At 40.0% G+C, this 19,409-nt stretch overlaps 2 protein-coding genes across 7 annotated transcripts in view; one reads left to right on the forward strand and one right to left on the reverse strand.

The window, feature by feature from the left end:
* ATP6V0A1 (ATPase H+ transporting V0 subunit a1) overlaps positions 1-19,409 on the reverse strand; it is a 512,121-nt gene that overhangs the window by 136,096 nt on the left and 356,616 nt on the right. The window lies entirely within an intron of this gene.
* Positions 1-19,409, forward strand: part of STAT3 (signal transducer and activator of transcription 3) — an 80,649-nt gene that overhangs the window by 5,884 nt on the left and 55,356 nt on the right. For 2 of the 5 annotated variants that reach the window (XM_070727644.1, XM_070727645.1), the window contains exon 1: positions 13,784-14,797. The exons of the other annotated variants lie outside the window; for them this stretch is intronic. In XM_070727644.1, the coding sequence (XP_070583745.1) occupies positions 14,743-14,797 (55 nt within the window). In that variant the 5' untranslated portion in view covers positions 13,784-14,742. Of the gene's footprint in view, positions 1-13,783; positions 14,798-19,409 lie in introns of those variants that run through there. 5 annotated transcript variants of the gene reach the window in all.

Genomic DNA, 19,409 nt, shown 5'->3' on the forward strand with positions numbered 1-19,409 from the left:
TAATTTTTAGATAATTCCTTTTTTTTAACCAGAGGTACCATTTATCCCAAGCTTTGTAGAAATCTGTCTCATCCTTGTTTTGCAGTTCCATTGTTAGTTTGGACTTTTCTGCGCATTCCATTATTTTAATCAAGAGTGATAGGGTAGTTGGGTTTTTTTCTTGCTTCCAAAATTGTGCATATAAAATCCATGCGGCTGTAACAATCCTTGTTACTAGCTTAAGAATAGCAGTGATTTACTTAACAACTGTGGCAAGAAAGATGGAGCAAAACTCACTTAAGAAATGTCTCACTTAGCAAGTAAAATTTGGAGCTCAATTGTGGTCGTAAGTTGAAGACTCTCTGTTCTTTTTCCAGAAAGTATAATAGAAATATAAAAGTAAATTCTCTCATATATGAAGATGCCAAAGCAATTTCAGTGGACTAAATAAATTATGGATGATAGATTATTAAATGGATCTTGTTGTGATTATTTCCTAATTTGCAAATAATGTATCTACACTACTGGTGAGTATGGTTAATATTATTAGTAATATGAGGAAATGAAAGCCATTACTCTTATTCATGGGGTTTTTGGATGACCGGGTCTGTCTTTTGTACTGTGCTAAAAACTAATGGGAAGGGATAATTTTATATTGTACTACATTATTTTATCTATGCAAAATCAATCTGTGTTTTCCTTCCCTTATCATCCATTTATATTCAACATGCTTCCAAATTCACAAACATTTAAGTAATATCCTGATATAATCTACTCAAGAGACCCAGGAGTTCACAAAACGCATGCAATTTATATGTATATTATTTAGAAAAAATAAAATCTAAAAAGAAAGAAAGATAGATAGAAAGGGAAATCAAATGTATTTGTGTATACTGTATACCCTGTTTCCCCCAAAATAAGGCATCCCATGATAATAAGCCCAATCAGGCTTTTGTGTGCATGGCAAAAAGGCCAAGGGTTTATTTCTGGGTTCAAAAAAATATAAGGCAGGGTCTTATTTTCGGGAAAACATAGTAGATATAAAACATTTATTCACTTACAGGTCAGATATACCATATTGATATGCCTTCTGATGCATTCAAAGATGCTTGGCTCTAGGAATATAGTCCAAACATTTGCAAACTACTTTGCTTTATATCTGCTGACTGGATTGCTCTGAGATCCCTGGTATATTGACATATTTCCACTCTATATTTAAAAGTGTGGTCAGATCTTGTGCTTCTAGGTCCTTAATATCACAAGCTTAGTAACAAGGAAGGCTCATTAACTTTTACTTTTACTTGTGTACATGTAATTGGCTAAATATAGTCTAGACTTTCTTGTGACTTTACCAGTTTGGTTGCGAATATTTCCACAAACTTTCCTCGGCATTTGCAAAATACAGATATAACATTTTCATATGCCAGATTCTATTCTTGTGTCCTCTTTGTCTTAATTATTTTCTTTTGACAGATCCAACATACCTTTCTTAACACAAGTCATAGATATTAGATCATTTTGTAGAGCTACTTAATGACACATACATCATCTGACTTAAAATTATACTTTTGGTATCTGAAAAGATGCACTGCTTTCTGTGGGTTTGTGTGTGTGGTTTTTTTTTGAAAAATTATCTATGTAGACAACTAATATTAAGAAGGGAACTGTCTATATAAGAAATGGCATTATAATAAATGGTGTGGGGATAAATATGTGGTGTGGAAACAAAACCAAAATGATAAAAAAAGTTCAGAAAGTGTTTATGGTGAGAGATTTTGGCTATTGTCCAAATAAAGTAAAAATAATTTACATTGTACATTTAATTAGAAATAATTCCCATGAGGCCTCATCGGAATGCTTGTCTTAAGATTCCTATCTGCATATAAATGAAGGAATTAAATATATGAAGATAAGAACCATCCTGAAAACCACATTTCATTCTGTCAAAATCTTCTGACAGAACTAGTCACCTTCATTATTGGAAAAGCAAATAATAATTAAAATTTAATTAGGGGAGAAAAGAAATGTGACTGCTGAATTCCATAATTGAATGTAAACTTTCATAATTGGGAACTATTTTTCTTGTTAATTTGATCTGAAGAAAAAAATAGAATTAGTTTTGTTTTTGAAATGTCACTGAATGTAAGTAAGAGAGTTACAAATGTCGTATAAAAGTTTTATCTTGAAGAAAAACTGCATCTCTAGGGTAAATTAATTTCTTCTTGTCAGAAAGATCAAATTCCTGAAACTCTTGCCTTACATAAATTGCAAGAGTAAATGTGAAGGTGATGAACGCCTTTTGAAAACTGGGTTCTTGCAAAGCTGTGGAATGGGTTTTCAAATGCTTATATAATTATATTTCATACTCCCTGCATCTTTTATTATCTTAAATAACAGAATCGTGCATGACAACATGCATTCTTTCAACATCAAAATCATAATAAATAATGCATAATGAGTACCTTCCTCCTATTTTCCCCACAAAAACAACCCTGTGTGTTGTGCTAAGAATGACTGGCCCAAAGTCACCCAACTGGCTGTGACAGATTCATGATCTCCCAGTTTCTAGCTGGTGCCTTAGCCACTAGACCAAACTTAAAAAGAAGGATTCCATTGGAATTTGCAAACATCTGTTTGCCTGATTTGCAAACAGAGGCAACAGGCTATATCTTCAGAGAATGAATAAATCTGCTGCAGTTTTGCATTAAGAGGAATGAAATCAAATAATCCAATTAAATATGATTGATTTTTCTCACTCAGATCAGGATCTACAGCAGTGACCTTTTTGGTTTGCATGCCAAAAGGGGTGTTTGTGGGTTTGCTAGTATGTGTGCAGATGCCCATACCCCTTCCCTTCCCCCCCCACGCATGCGCCCCCTTTGCGCTGTCGCAGCACATGCGCACAGGCCTTTCTGAAGCCTGAAAAAAATGCCCAAATGGGCAAACCGGAAGTTCAGGAAAACACAGTTTGCCCATTGTGCTTTTTTTTGCACTCCAGAGGGTTCAAGGAAGCTTCCTGAAGCTCTGGAGTTTGGACAACACACTTCCAGTTTGTCCATTGTGCTGTTTCTTTGCACTCTGGAGGGTTCAACGAAGCTTCCTGAAGCTCTGGAGTTTGGAAAACACACTTCCAGTTTGCCCACTGTGCTGTTTTTTGCACTCCGGGGTTTCAGGAAGCTTCTCTGAACCCCCTGAAGTGCAAAAAACCAGCACAATGGCAAACCGGAAGTGCGTTTTTTCTAACTTCCAGTTTGTCTATTGTGGGATTTTTTTGCCTCCAGGGGCTTCAGGAAAGCTTCCTTGAACTGTCCGCGGAACGAAGCGGCCTTTCCCAAGATCAAAAATCAGCTGGCGCACTGGAGATGAAACATGGCAAGGTCTTGTGTGCCCTCCAATATGGCTCCGCGTGCCACCTATGGCACATGTGCCATAGGTTCGCCATCACAGATTTATAGTAACCATTATTTTGCAAATATTTTCATTCATTTTAAGAAATTTTGATCTGTTGATTCAACAAAGCATTGTTGACCAGGGTAACCAAACTGAATTAGGGATAGGTCCGATGTCTGAATTGGCCTGTGAAAGTGTTGCTGCAGTGTCCCTCTATAACACCACATCTTTTAAGTGCCCAGTGACGTTCCAGATTGGTCTCTGGCAGCTGGTTTTCTGCTAATATATGTATGATGTTGTAAAATTTATTATTTTGTTGCTGCTGTGTAATTATATTCTTGTGACAGTGTAATTGGCTGGTTGTTTATTTGTTTTTTGCAAATTAACCAATTTTGTATTAAGACCTTGTGTAAATTTAGTTCATTAAAGAAAATAGGACGTTACAGTATTTTAACAGTAAAAGAGATTCAGCCCCAGGTGAATTTACACTTCTGCCTGAAAAGGAGCAAGAACTACAGGTGAAACTTGAAAAATTACAATATTGTGCAAAAATTCATTTGCTTCAGTAATGCAACTTAAAACCTGAAATGTAATATACGAGAGATATTCATTACATGCAAGGCGAGATAGTTCAAGCTGTGATTTGTCACAATTGTGATGATTATGAGGAACAGTTAATGAAAACCCCAAATCCGCCATCTCAGAAAATGAGAATATTACATGCTGCCCAAATTAACACTTCCCAACTTCACACTGGACTTCAAGTATCTTGCAGTGTGTGCCTCTCTATTCTTCCTCCATATTCTGTCTCCTTGGTTTCAAAATGAGAAGCAAGTTTCCAAAGTCTGTTTTGATTTGGAGAGGCATGTCATCTCCTGGTGTTGGTTCATTGTGCTTCATTAAGTCCAGGGTCAATGCAGCTGTCTACTGGAAGATTTTGGAGCACTTCGTACTTGCTTTCAGAGACAAGCCTTATGGGGTTGCTGACTTGAATATTCCAGCAGGATTTGGTACCTGCCCACACTGCCAAAAGCACCAAAATTTGGTTGTGGGATTACTGTGCTTGATTGGTCAGCAAACTCACCTTACCTGAACCACATAGAGAATCTATGGGGCATTGCCAAGAGAAAGATGAGAGACATGGGACTGAACAATGCAGAAGAGCTAAAGGCCGCTATTGAAGCATTCTGGTCTTCCATTGCATCTCAGCAGTGCCACAGACTGATAGTTTCCATACCACGCCATTGAGGCAATAATTGCTGCAAAAGAGCTCTAACCCAAGTACTGAATACATATGCATGCTTATACTTTTTAGAAGTCTGATATTGTTCTATGTACAATCCTTATTTTATTGATTGCATGTAATATTCTAATTTTCCAAGATGGGGAATTTGGGGTTTTCATGTGCTGTACCCCATAATCATCACAATCATGACAAATCAAGGCTTGAACTATCTTGCCTTGCATGTAAAGAGTCTTTTTCATATACAGTGATACCTTGTATTACAAACGCCTCATCATACAAACTTTTCGAGATACAAATCCGGGGTTTAAATTTTTTTTGCCTCTTCTTACAAACTATTTTCACCTTACAAACCCACCACCGCCACTGGGATACCCCACCACCGGACTTTCATTGCCAGTGAAGCACCCGTTTTTGCACTGCTGGGATTCCCCTGAGGCTCCCCTCCATGGGAAACCCCACCTCCGGACTTCCATGTTTTTGTGATGCTCCAGGAGATTCCCAGCAGGGGAATCCCAGCAGTGTAAAAACGGGTGTTTCTCTGGCAACGGAAGTCCAGAGGTGGGGTTTCCCAGCGAGGGGAGCCTCAGTGAAATCCCAGCAGTGCAAAAACGGGCCCTTCGGCTGGCAAAAGGGGTGAATTTTGGGCTTGCACACATTAATCGCTTTTCCATTGATTCCTATGGGAAACATTGTTTCATTTTACAAACTTCTCACCTTAAGATCATCGTCCCGGAACCAATTAAGTTTGTAAGACAAGGTATCACTGTATTATGTTTCGCCTTTTAAGTTACATTACTGAAATAAATGAACTTTTGCACGATATTCTTACTTTCCGAGTTTCAACTGTACAAGGTTGGTTCAGTAGCAACTACAGTAGGTTGGAAAAGATTGATTAATTGATGTCTGGTTTTGCCATTCTGTTTTTCAGCCTTCTCCATACAGGTTTACTGGACCCATTTGCAGCAGGTTCTATCTTAAAGATTTTAAAAATTACTTGTCCCTTTGTTGTTTGCTTTTCATTTGGACTTCAGGATAGCATATTATATGAGATTTGGACTTCAGGGTAGCATATTATATGAGATTGAAATATAGTGTCCTCCAAAGCTCAGAGTGGGAACCAAAAATCGTATTAGTCAAGCAGGTGTCATTTTTGTTGAAGAAAGAATAACAAGGAGAGGCAAAGGTTTCTGTTTCCATTTCTTTGCCATAGCTCTGACAAGATTTATTTTATTGATGAACAGGGCTGTTTTGGTTTCTATCTGCTCTATATTAAAGTTTGCAAAATAATTTTTAAAAATGTTTTCCAAGAAAAGCTGAAATGAAGCTTTCTTAGCAATACATACAGAAAAGATTTCCAAGAGTAAGAAGAGAAATATGTATTATTTGTTTGTTTATTCAACTTCTATAACTGCCCAACTCAACCAAGTGGCTTACAATTCTAAAACTATTGAAAACAAAACAGTAAAAAAAAACCTCCAGAAAATAAATACATACAGCTAATATAATTAAGTAATAGTAAGGCCGAAAGGGATCCTAATACAGTGTTCCCTCGCTTTTCACAGGGGATGCGTTCCGAGACCACCCGCGAAAGTCGAATTTCCGCGAAGTAGAGATGCGGAAGTAAATACACTATTTTTGGCTATGAACAATATCACAAGCCTTCCCTTAACACTTTAAACCCCTAAATTGCAATTTCCCATTCCCTTAGCAACCATTCAGATTATTACTCACCATGTTTATTTATTAAAGTTTATTTTAAAAAAATGTATTAAAGGCGGACGAATGTTTGGCGATGATGTATGACGTCATCTGGCGGGAAAAACCGAGGTATAGGGGGGGAAACAGCAAAGTATTTTTTAATTAATATTTTTGAAAAACCGTGGTATAGATTTTCCGCAAAGTTCGAACCCGCGAAAATCGAGGGAACACTGTACATTCTAAGCTCCAGACCTAGAGTAAGCCAGTTTTTAAAGCCTTGCAAAAGACCATTTCTTTAGGTATTACACGTCCTTTTTTGTCCCATATGTTTCTGCTATCAAGTGCTCTTTTTTCAGTCATTGCTGAAAATAATAATTCGAATGAATTATTTCAGGGAATGTTTGTGTGTGTACAAAACATTGAGAAGAACACAAATACAGAAGAATCAATCATAAATGAGTCTTTTTTAATGGTTTGACTGGAGAATCTTTTGGGAAAGAGATGATAGATAGAATGCAGTGGTTGTATTTGTGGAAATAAATAAATGATAGCATATGTATCTGTAGGCAAATGTGTAGGTAGTGTTAAAGAATAAAATTCACACCTTTGCTTTGCTTAAAAAGCACAACACTTGTTATGTTCCATTTTAACATTCTGTTTCAGTTTATTAGTTGATAATTTTTGTCATGGAGTCCATCTTCTATTTTATTCCTTTTCTGGTCTGGTCTGGAGACAAAAACCTGGTCCTTAACACCAATGATACCAAGGAGTTTATAGTGGACTATAGAAGGAATAGATCAGACAGGCAGCCCTTGCTTATCAATGGAGACAGAGTGGAGCAAGTGGCCAGTTTTAAGTTTCTTGGTATTATCATAAAAGAGGACCTAATCTGGTCAAAAGGGCCCCACAAACTACCTGAGACTTCTCAGGAAATAACAACTGAATAAAAAACTGCTGGTGACCCTATGCCACTGCACCATAGAAGGTATTTTATTTATTTGATTTGATTTATTTATTCAATTTTTTATGCCGTCCTTCTCCTTAGACTCAGGGTGGCTTACAACATGTTAGCAATAGCACTTATCAACAGAGCCAGCATATTGCCCCCACAATCCGGGTCCTCATTTTACCCACCTCGGAAAGATGGAAGGCTGAGTCAACCTTGAGCCGTGATGAGATTTGAACTGCTGACCTGCAGATCTAGCAGTCAGCTTTAGTGGCCTGCAGTACTGCACTCTACCCACTGCCCCATCTCGGCTCATGACAATAAAGTAAACCTTCTGGTGAACAAGAGATTTCAGATTTGAACAGTGTAGAATTAGAAATGTCCCATTTTGAGTTTGAAGCAGTGATTTTGCATTTGCCCTTTTGATAATTTTGAAAGCTATTTTGAACCCAAAATAATTCTTTAATTTGAAATAACTTATTTTGAGTTTGAAATAAGTCTAAAATTGTCAAAGCACCCCATTTCGAACCAAAAGTATTTTGCATATGGCTAGATTAGACCACTTTAGGTAAAATGCTTTTCATATATAATTCCTGTTTGCTGACCTGTAATAATGATCTGTTCATTATGCATAATTGTTTTATGAGATAGGGTGAAAGGGTTAAAAGTCCTGCAAGAATAGAAGTACAGTACAGTGGTACCTCGTCTTACGAATGCCTCTTTTAATGAACCTTTCAAGAAACAAACCCGGTGTTTAATATTTTTTTGCCTCTTCTTCCGAACTATTTTCATTTTATGAACCCAAGCTGCTGCCGCTGGGATGCCCCACCTCTGGACTTCCGTTGCCAGCTGAAGCGCTGGGATTCTCCTGAGCCTCCTTTTGCTGGGAATCCCCACCCCTGGACTTCCGTTGCCAGCCAAAGCATCCGTTCTTGCGCTGCTGGGATTCCCCTGAGGCTCCCCTCGCTGGAAAATCCCACCTCTGGACTTCCATTGCCAGCCGAAGCGCCCGTTCTCGCGCTGCTGGGATTTCCCTGAGGTTCCCCTCAATGGGATTCCCTTCATTTTTGCCGGCGCTGCTTTGAATCCCAGCGAGGGAAGCCTCAGGGAAATCCCAGCAGTGCAAGAACGGGCGCTTCGGCTGGCATTAGAAGTCTGGAGGCGGGGATTCCCAGTGGCACAAGGCAAAAGGGGTGAGTTTGGGGATTGCACACATTATTCGCTTTTACATTAATTCCTATGGGAAACATTGTTTCATTTTACAAACTTTTCTACTTACGAATCTCGTCATGGAACGAATTAAGTTCGTACGATGAGATACCACTGTATTTGCCTAGTCCATAAAAGATAACAAAGGAGAGGCCTAGTGGGAAAAGTGCTGTATAACTGAAATGCTTTTAGTGAAAAAAGCTCATTTGTGAATGGTAACCTTCCATATCTCAACATGACTCCATTCACGCTTATGACACATTTTAGGACTTCTCACTGTTAATTGATTATTTTAAACTTCTACCTCTCTAAAGCCTCTACCTGTCCCTTAACTTTTTTTCTGCTATTATTTCTGTTAATATTTTCTAATATTTTTGCATTTGAAGCGATCAAGACACACACACACACACATTCCTTTTTATAGGGAACTAAAATGCTTTTGTTTTGAAAAGTAAAGCTTTAAAGAAAATTTAGGCAAACAAACAAACTGGATTCTCTTTGCTTTTCATTCCTTCCCCTTTCCTCTTTCTTGCTTCCCTTTTTCCCTTCTTCAACCCATCCTTCTCTAGGTTTGAAGTGGGCCTTTACACTGCTAATGTTATTTTACAAAGTTGTGTGCACCTGAGACCTCCCCGTCCCCTATATCCTATGACAATTGTATGCAGACTATTGGCGGCTCTGGTTCTTGGCTTTATACTTCATTTTCAAATGACATACAGCATGCATGGAACAAATCTGAAAGCAGCTATTTCCTTGTCTCCCAAACAGTTCCCAGAAAGCGCCACCTCCTGCATTTACTGTAAAGCCCTTTCCTGCTTTTAAATGGAAATGCAAGAGGATGGGCTTTTGTGGAGAATAATAGCAGAGGTAAAAATATCTTCCATGCTGCACTTGGATGCAGTGCACAAAATTTAAGGATTGGGATGCCTCGAGACTATTTTTTGTTTTGTTTTGTTTTTGTTATGGGAGTATTATCCCACTATAAGGGACTTTCAGTGTTTCATCTTATGAGGGAACATAGCCACAATAAATACTACTGTTACATGCTATGTCATCAGAATTTTACATATTCCTTCAAATAGATTTTTTAAATACTATATTATTATAATATAATTTTGCTATCTGTCTCTTTCATTGTTCTATAATTGATCAAATATATTTGTGAGAAACTAATAGTGGCATTGAAAAATGTAGTTTAATGGTTGCCTTTGTTAATCATCTAAATTTATAGTAGAGTGGAGTAAATAATAGAGTGAAGAACAAGTAAGGAAATTACAGTTTTTTAAAGTTTCCATATATCAAAATACATTTCTATCACTGCATCATCATAATAAAAATGCTAAATGGATCTTCTCCAATAAATTCATATCTGTGTAAACATATCTGTCCAAATCCTAAAATAATTCAGAAGTTATTATCTGGGCAAAACAGTTCATTCATAAAATAACCTGAAGAAGATTTCTGTATAATTTTGGGGGATATTTTGTAACTGAAGGTGGTCCTTGTTTTACTCAGATAAAAACTTCTGAGTTATTGTAGGATTTGGATAGATATATTTATATGAAGATATTAGTTTATAGGAGAAGATACATTGTGTATGTATATAATCGAGCTAGTTGTACAATTGAATCACATGCATGTTTACTTAGAAATTATAAATACAACCGTTAGAGAACTTGTTACTTGGCAGAATCAAAATACAATAAAAGTAGATTCATTTAAAAATCCTTTTTCCAATGTCCAGTTACAGTATTAACAATCCAAGGTTTAGAATATGATTATAGCATATTGAAATCTCTATATTAGTTCGAAGCAAAATTCGTAAAAGATATCCTTTCAGGAAAGCTGGTTATGGGTATATTTTCCAATTACTACTCTCATTGCTGTTCATTTTGCTTGTACTGTACATAGAATTCAGAATAATTCATACTGCTTCTTCTCTACTGTGTTTTCCCGAAAATAAGACAGGCTCTTATTTTCTTTTGACCCCTGAAATATGGCTTGGGCCTTATTATCAGGAAGGGGGGGCAGGGATTGGGGCGGTCTCATGCATCTTGCCAGAGTCTGGCAGCTCTGTCGCCTCTCTTGGCTGGTTCATGTAGGGAAGCACCTTGAATAGTAAATAAAAACGTTTTGCGAGTGCAAGAAGTTGTTAATTGCTCGCACTTGCAAGAAGTTTTTCTTTCCTATGCAAGGTGTTTCCCTGCACAGACCAGCCAAGACATGTGACACAATTGTCCAGCTCTGGTAAAATGTATGTCTAATGGTGGGGCACAATTTGGGGGTGACAGGTGGGTAGGAGATGCACTGAGTTGGGCCACAAGATGTAAACCCTGTCTGGAAGTGGAGAAGAGGCAGATCAGGCCAGCCATCTGCTGCCGTGCCTTCTGGCAACCAGAGCAGAGGTGGTGAAATGAGCCGCAATCCCACATGGAGCTGGAACCATAGAGCAGGAAGTGTAGTCCCAGGGCAGCTGCTGCCAGAAGACTCAGCAGCAAGTGCCTGCCTCAACCGGCCTCTTATCACTTGGTCAGTGAGTGGTCCTATGCCTGGCCGGAAGAGAGCCCAGCTGGAAGAGAGGTTGTTCGCTGGATGGGCACTACATGGTGGGTGGTTGCTGTCTTGTGAATAGGGCAGGAGTTTGCAGGTTGGGAGGCAGGTGAGTGCCAAGAACACTCGGAAGAGATAGAACAGAGAGTGGATCAGCTGAGCTTATCCGCCAATCATGATTAAGGGGCCTAGCTGACATTAGCTGACTGGGGAAAGGCTGCCTCCTGTGCTGGCTATGCCCACCTCTTCACTAGGACTTATTTTTGACAGAGGGCAAATATTTACACCCACCCCAAAAATCAGGCCTTATTTTCAGGACATGTCGTATTTTGGAGGAAACATGGTAAGATTTCTATGAATGTTTTATGTAATAAACCATTATTTTTATAATCATGATCATATAAACATTTTGCAAGTGGGAGGCTGAGTCTAGGTCATTTGGTGAACCAGGGATTTTCCAGTTTTGCTTTTGGGTGTAACTTACATATCTTTGTATATATCACCCTTAAAAATTATTATATATCATCCTTAAAAATTATTTGTGGCATGAATCTACTTTCAAAAGTCAAAAATTAATAACACTATGATGAGTAATTAATTAATACCCCATTTCTCCTAAAATTAAATCCCCTGATAATAAGACCAATCGGGCTTTTGAGTGCATGCCAATAAGGCCAAGCACTTATTTCAGGGTTCAAAAAATATAAGACGGTCTTATTTTTGGGAAAATACGGTAGTAACTGAAAGCTCTTGTGTATTTGTGTATTTTTGGCCATAGTCCCTAGGTTCTTTTTTTAAAGAGCAAAAGGCCACTTACAAACTGCATTTATCAGGGTGGTGGTTTTTTAAAAAAAAGACAAATTATTGTTGTAAGTAACGACCATAACTTTAGACTTTTCTTTTAAATAAAAATATAAAAATGTTGTCTAACTACACTTTTCAGTCCTGTAGGTTTGGCAACAAAATTAGGCAGATGTCTTTTTTGGAATATCACAGCAAATTGCTGTCCAAATAGCAAGCCCTTAAAGGCTTGCGTAGTGGCATAACATTTGAATAAAATTGTTTTATTAATTATGGCACTAAACTTCTACTTTAATGAAATAAGATTAAGAATTGAAATGTATAATTAATTTCTAAAGCACAATATACTTTTCACATTATCAAATTTAGTGATGCAGTAATAAAAAATGATACACAATATAAAACTCATGGGAAACCAAAAATTACTCAAACACTATTTCAAAAACCACCACAAAACCATATCAAAAGCTTTTTCAGATCTGAAGAAATAGCTGGTACATTCTGTCAGTTTTACATTAAAGCAAGTTACAATAATCAACAACCTGAGCTGGGTTGCTTCATATTTATTGGAATGCTGTAGCTAGCTGTGATCTGAAAACCAAAGAGTCTTGTAATCTTAGCTTGTACCATAACCAGTGAAATAAATATGTAGGAAGAACAATATTTTGAGGCTGGTTGAAACTTGGGAGGTAGAAGTATTATTAATGTATACACAAAGTAATCCTTGAATAACAAGGATATGCACATGGAAACGTTCATGAGAGTAGTTATGAAGCTCCCTTTTATGGCAATCTGCAACATAATCAACCAAACAGAAATAGCATATAGTTAAATTATGTTGCAGATACATACATTGTTGATTTATATATTGCCAACCTGTTTGGACAGAGTCCTGACAAGTATATTTGAAAATACTTCAAAATATATTTCACTAAAAACCCCTTTATGATAGCTGGCAAGCCATCAAGCAAGAGACCTCCCTAAATGTATACTTAATTTATAGTCAACATTTCTTAAAGTGGTAAAGTGTGATTGTATCATCAGTCGAATTATTTGTTGGTAAAAAATATAGAAATTTTTAAAAAGCTATTTTCTATAAAGGGAAGAGGAAAGGGCCTTAGGAGAAAGAGCCATTATCAAGGCAATAGTCAGATAAAAGATGTTGTCAAGCCAATTTGAGAAAGTAAACATTCCAGACACAAAGATAAAGGGAAGAAGGAGCAAATACATTTAGAGTTAACGAGATTCTGCTACTATAGCTATTACAATAAAAGTAGTACTGACTTACAGGGCATCGGTTTTCCCCCACTGATTAGCTCCACCTTGAAGGGCTGATATTTTAATAGATCTAGAACAGTAATGGCCAACCTTTTTTGGTGCTGTGATTTCCCCCCACTCCCCATGCCCCCATGCATGCGCATGTGACCCACCCCAATGCACCTCATACATGCATGCCCAACATGCACCCCATCCCCATGCATGCATGGCAGAGACAAAAAACCAGCTGGCATGCTCAATGGAGCTGTACTGAGACAATGGCTCACATGCTCACAGAGATGGCTCTGTGCCACCTGTGCCATAGGTTTGCGATCATAGATCTAGAACTTTTGAACTTTCTCAAACATATTCTAAACAGAGCTATATTGCTTAATTTATGTAAGAGACAGAGCCCCAAATACATGATTTTTAAACAGTGTCTCATCTCCTGTTCTATCTATTTAAAAATATTTATGTATGTATGTATGTATGTATGTATTTATTTATTTGTTTGTTTATTTATTTATTTATTTATTTATTTATTTATCTATCTATCTATTCGATTTTTATGCCGCCCTTCTCCTTAGACTCAGGGCGGCTTACAACATGTTAGCAATAGCACTTTTTTAACAGAGCCAGGCTATTGCCCCCACAATCCGGGTCCTCATTTTACCCACCTTGGAAGGATGGAAGGCTGAGTCCACCTTGAGACGGTGATGAGATTTGAACCACTGACCTTCAGATCTACAAGTCAGCTTCACTGGCCTGCAGTACAGCACTCTACCTGCTGTGCCACCCCAGCTCATGTTCAACAAAGATAGTGGTGTCATAGTTGGTTTCACTGAGGGCTAGATCAGGGTTGCATTTGATCTTGAGGGACTGGGGTGGGCTTGGCCAGGATGAATGTGGCAAGCTCAACATAATTCATGTTGGGGGGCTCCTGTGGTAACCCGAGTTCTCTGCCAGCAAAAACGGGCTTCTGAACTCCGTTTTCGCCTGCGATGGCTTCCTGCAACCTTCTGCCAGTGAAATCAAAACTCGGGAGAGCTGCATGTGACCCTCTTGAGCCCAGTTTTCAGTGTCAGAGGCACTGCAGTCCAGTTCTTTGCCCTTTCCAGAGTGGTCCTGCAGGCCAGATCTAAGCATCCCAGGGGCTGGATCCAGCCCCGGGGCCTTGAGTTTGATACCCTTGAACAAAGGGATATCCAGACACCATAAGTAATAAACATTTAAATTATTGACAGAAAAGAACTGTGAGTTTTACAGGCACATAATCTGAAGTAGAAACAGTATTATCAATGTTAGGTTGGTGGAGAGATGTAGCTGACAGAAATGAGGTAGATTCAGCAGTAACAAAGCAACAGCAAGCTTTATTTCAGCGCCAACAGACAGAACAGAGAACAGTGGCTTGACAAATCCTTTTATTGTGGAGGGTAGCAGGGCTTTATTTTCCTACTTGCTGCTTGCGTCTGAGCCAATTAGACTTGAGCAGCAGCCGACGAGGTTGTAAGTTTGAGGACTCAACACCCTTTACCCTCGGATGGTGCATGCGTAGTCGTTGAGGTAGGTGAGTGGCCGTCAACTCTGCCCAGAGCACCTTAGTTGAGGGCTAGCAGCTGAAGAAGGAGGTTTAACAGGAGCGCTGCTTCACTGAACATCTGAAGACATGGGCAGTGCCATTTTGGGAGGCTCGACCAACGCTGGAGGGGCCCTGACTTCAGGTGAGGCCGGTGGCGGTGATCTGACGGTGGAGGGAGGAAGGGCCATCTCCGGCGGAAGGAAGAAGCTGGGTCGGGGTGGTGTTTGGCTGGGAACTCAGGAAACTCTCCAGCAAAGCTGATTCGTGTGGCGCCGCCATAGTCTTCCATCAGCGTGGAGCCTGGACCAAGGAGCTTTTGGATCCTTCTAATCTAATATGGGAGCAGCAGGCGGGGCTGGCCTGTAGTGCTGGAAATTTTGGCACTTAGCCACCCAGACTTCGATTTGTTGGCCCATTTTAGGCCACCAGGCATAGATGAAGCCAAGTGATGCCTGGGTGGGCCCTGTGAAGGCAATGGAGGATGACATCCTTAAGAGCTGGGGGCACACCAGGCAGTTATGGCCTCAAGCAAGCAATGCAGGGGCTCAGCAACAGAGGCCTTATCAGGGAAGAAAACCAAGTAAAAATTAAGTAAGCCCAGAAAAGCCTGTGGAGGAAGGAGGCAAATCCAGACAAATGGCTTCAATTTTGGAGAGAATAGGGTGAATACCTTCAGCATCAATAAGGAATCCCAGGAACTCTACCTTAGGGACCCCGCAACCTAAGGCCAGCCTTGTGGAAATGGAGGAAACCTCCCTCACTTTGCTTAGATGAAAATGGTTGGAGGTAGAGTTTAGAACATCGTCAAAGTAGGGCAGTACCACTTGCAAAACCTGGAATAGCCACTACATAAGGTTCTGGAATATGCCAGGGGATACACTTACACCAAAATGGAGGTGCTTGAACTTGAAAGCCTGGACCTTGCACAGGCTTATCAACAGCTCTCAGTGGATGAAGCCACTGCCATGGCTCAAATCATTGTCACCCACCAGGGAACTTTCGAGGTGGTCAGTGACAAATAGTTTGTGAAGTGACTCGGGCAGAGAGACCTTGCTCATGGAGGGCAGACTTGTGGTTCTGGAGATGGAGAAACAGTCATATCTTGTGGGAGGAGATCTTCATTTGGATCTTGGTGGGTAGGCAGGTGCTAGTGATTGATTGGAGACAGGCAGGGAGGGTCTACATACCCTGGATAGGTGCTCTCTCTTGCCACAGCAGCAGTAGATAGTGCTTCTGAACCTGCAGTCAGCTCAGTGGTTCCCCACACAACCTAGGCAAGCTGTCTGAGGTGATTTGTCACTTGAGGTAATCTTCCCACACATTGTTTGGAGGTGGTTTGGGTTCTTTGTCTGAGGGAGCATCTAAGTCGATGTCTTCAAAATGCACAGATTGATGTCTAGGTTGAAGATTGCATTTCTGAGGCATTTTTTTCTGATAGCTCAGAAACCCTGCCTCTATCTAGTGCTGTCACAAGGGTCAGCTTTTTTTTAGCCAGTAAACGGCATTTTCAGATATTTGCAAATGAGTTGGTCCAGGAGGAGGTCAAGATCTGAGTTCACAGCAGTAGTTCTAATGGCAGTTATATAGTCATTGATTGACTCAACCTCTTTTTGGAATCGCTGATGGAACGCATGTCTTCTGGCAATACAAGACGGAGCCGAGGAGTAGCGATTTCTTAATTTGTCAATCAGGGTCTCCCATGGAACCAGGTAGATGGGCTGCTGTCAGAGCTCTGGCTGTGGCAAATATGTTACGTCCACAGGAGCTGAGGAAATATCCCAGTTTTTGGAACCCTGACAGCTCTGTGAAATCCTTAGCTCAGAGGATGCACTCAAATCGAGTCAGATAGTCATCGCAGGTCTCTGTTGAGGGCTCGAAACAAAAGCTGGCAGAGTAGCCATCCTGAGAAGGACAGTTTATTTTCATTCGGCTTTCAGCAGCCTGTCTTCACCTGGTTGGTAACTGATTCAGCTCATGGTTCAGTTCTAGTGACTCGCTCTTGAGGTCTGGCTTCAATCATTCCTTCAGGCTGCAGATCCCACCTTCGTCGCCAGTGGGTAGCAGACAGGAATGAGGCAGACTCAGCAGTAACAGCAAGCTTTCAGCTTTAACAGACAGAACAGAGAACAGCGGCTTGACAACTCCTTTTATAGTGGAGCTGTCAAGCTCCAAACCAATTATTTTCCCACTTGCCGGCTACTTGCATCTGAGCCTATCAGGCTCAAGCAGCAGCCGGTGCAATTGTAAGTGGGAGGACTCAGTAGTCAATATTTTGCTTTTACCGAAGTTAATAAGAAATGAGAGGTCAGAAAATAATCCAAAATACACTACCCGCTGCCTAGATTGCTCTGAGTGGGAGGAAATAAATGTATACAGTGATCCCTCGAGTTTCGCGATCTCGATCTTCGCGAAACGCTATATCGCGATTTTTAAAAAAATATTAATTAAAAAACTTCCGCGTTTGGCTTCAGGACTCAGCTGGGAAGCGGCGCGGCTGTTTTAAAAGGTCGCAGCCGGCCTGGGGGGGCTTCCCAGCACCCCCTGAACCCCCAACCTGGGTCTTCCCGGCCGCCCACGCAAAGGGGAAACCCCGGCTCCTCGCTGATGCCCGCCGCTCGCCCGCCTGCCAGCAAGAGGGGGAAGACCCAGGGAAGGTTCCTTCGGCCGCCCAGCAGCTGATCTGCTCGGTAGCGCAGCAGCAGCGAGGAGCCGAATCGGGGTTTCCCCTTTGCGTGGGCGGCGGGGAACGCAAACTCCACCATCTACGCATGCGCGGCCATAGAAAAAAGGGCACGCATGCGCAGATGGTGTTTTTACTTCCACAACCCTACATCGCGAAAAATCGATTATCGCGAGGGGTCTTGGAACGGAACCCTCGCGATAATAGAGGGATCACTGTATTAGGAAAATTCAAAAGAGGCAAATTGTTGCAGATTGAAGTGTTAGTATTTAGAAAGGCATTCATGGTTTAAGAAAGCAACATACATTTTTTTTCAAATTTAATTGATCTTATGTTTCCCAGTTGCTTGGGTCATTCTAATTGAGGAGACAAGGTACTAGTAAAACATGTGACCTGTATTTCAGAAATACTCAGTCCAAATCTAATTTCTGAGATGAAGTTAGCCTTGGGAAACTACTCACTTTCCGCCACCTTTAATGTAACAGTTATATAATTAAGTTTCTAGAAGGTTGACCTACAGAGAGAAAAACGAGAAAGTTGAGATACATATAGAAAAACAAGATAAATGCATACTTAAGAAGTATCCTTCAAAAACATCATCCTTCACAAACCAAGCTCTTTTTCAGGAACTGATCAGGTTCAAAAAGCTGTTTTTCTGCCATCCCCCACAAACCAGGGATTCTGCTTATTTTTCCAAAGACATAAAACATTCCATTTTGAGCATACACAGTCCTCATTTAATCAAAACAGAACTTCCAAATATTTTGTTAAACTATGTTTGTAGAAGTGAGTGATCATTCTTCTGCAAACCTCAGTGTTTGGCCAAGCAAACTAAAGTATTATTTATACTTTTCAAAGCATTTTTGTTGTTTGTATTGTTTCAGAGTCTACACCACTGAACACCTAACAGCTTTAAGTTGTATAGACTCCAGCTCCCCAGACAGTGCCAGCTAGGGAATTCTGGGAATGGGAGTCTGCACATCTTAAATTCACCAAGGTTCTGAAACAGTGGCCTACATTATTCCCCTGCTTTTAGAAGGTATACCATAATTTCTATTGTTTTCCCAGAGGGGTGTGTGCGCGTGTGTGTAGTGGATAAAGCAATATAATAGTGAGAAATTGGAAGCTAGAAAGAAATGAAAGTGTCAAATGAAAGAAATAAACAATCAAGAAATCACAGGCAAGAATTTTGACAGCTTTTCTCAGAAATTATTATTTAGTCCAGGTGGAGAAAAATTTGGAAAGAATTTTAAATCATTGAAAGACTTTGCTTTAATTAACAACAAGTGTAACTAGGCAAATTGCTATGAGTTTCCAAGCATATTAATTCTCCTAAAGTGTAGACAAAACTTCCTGAGTTATACTTTCACGGAAACGTCAGTTGTGACACAGAGTTTGCTTAGCACATTAAGTATACTAATCAGAGATTTGGAATTTTTCAAGAAACACTTAAAAAAACTGAATTTCTGTCATCTGGTTTTGCTAAATGTCAGTTAGAAAATGAATTTACCTCACAGTCATACGTTTATTTACATAAGTTCTGCTTTTGAAGATTTTGTGATTATTCATTTTAGCCACAAATCCAAGTTCTTCTTCATCATGTTCCTCTTCATTGTGTCCTCTTTTGAAAAAAAAAAACCCAACAGGATTTCCTTTACACTGTCCTAGCTTGCTTCTTTTCATAGAGAAAGCTAGAATATATGCAAAACTCCCACTTCCCTTCAGGAAAGGAAACTCATTACTGAGAGTATAGATCCATGATCTAAGACAGTGGTGGCGAACCTATGGCACGGATGCCACAGGTGGCATGCGGAGCCATATCTGTTGGCACGTGAGCTGTTGCCCCATCTCAGCTCCATGTGGATGCTGGAAGGGTGTTTTTGGCTTCAAGAGGGACACTGGGGGGGGGGCTGGGGCTGGGTATTTTTACCCTCCCCCAACTCTAGGGAAGCCTTTGGAGCTTGGGGAGGGCAAAACATAAGCCTACTGGGCCCACCAAAAGTTGGGAATGGACAGATTGACCATGGAACTAAACAACAAAAAAGATTCGGACTACTATGCAATCTGGACAAAA

Source organism: Erythrolamprus reginae, chromosome Z (genome assembly GCF_031021105.1).
Source record: "Erythrolamprus reginae isolate rEryReg1 chromosome Z, rEryReg1.hap1, whole genome shotgun sequence".
In the NCBI taxonomy this organism is placed as follows: Eukaryota; Metazoa; Chordata; class Lepidosauria; order Squamata; family Dipsadidae; genus Erythrolamprus; species Erythrolamprus reginae.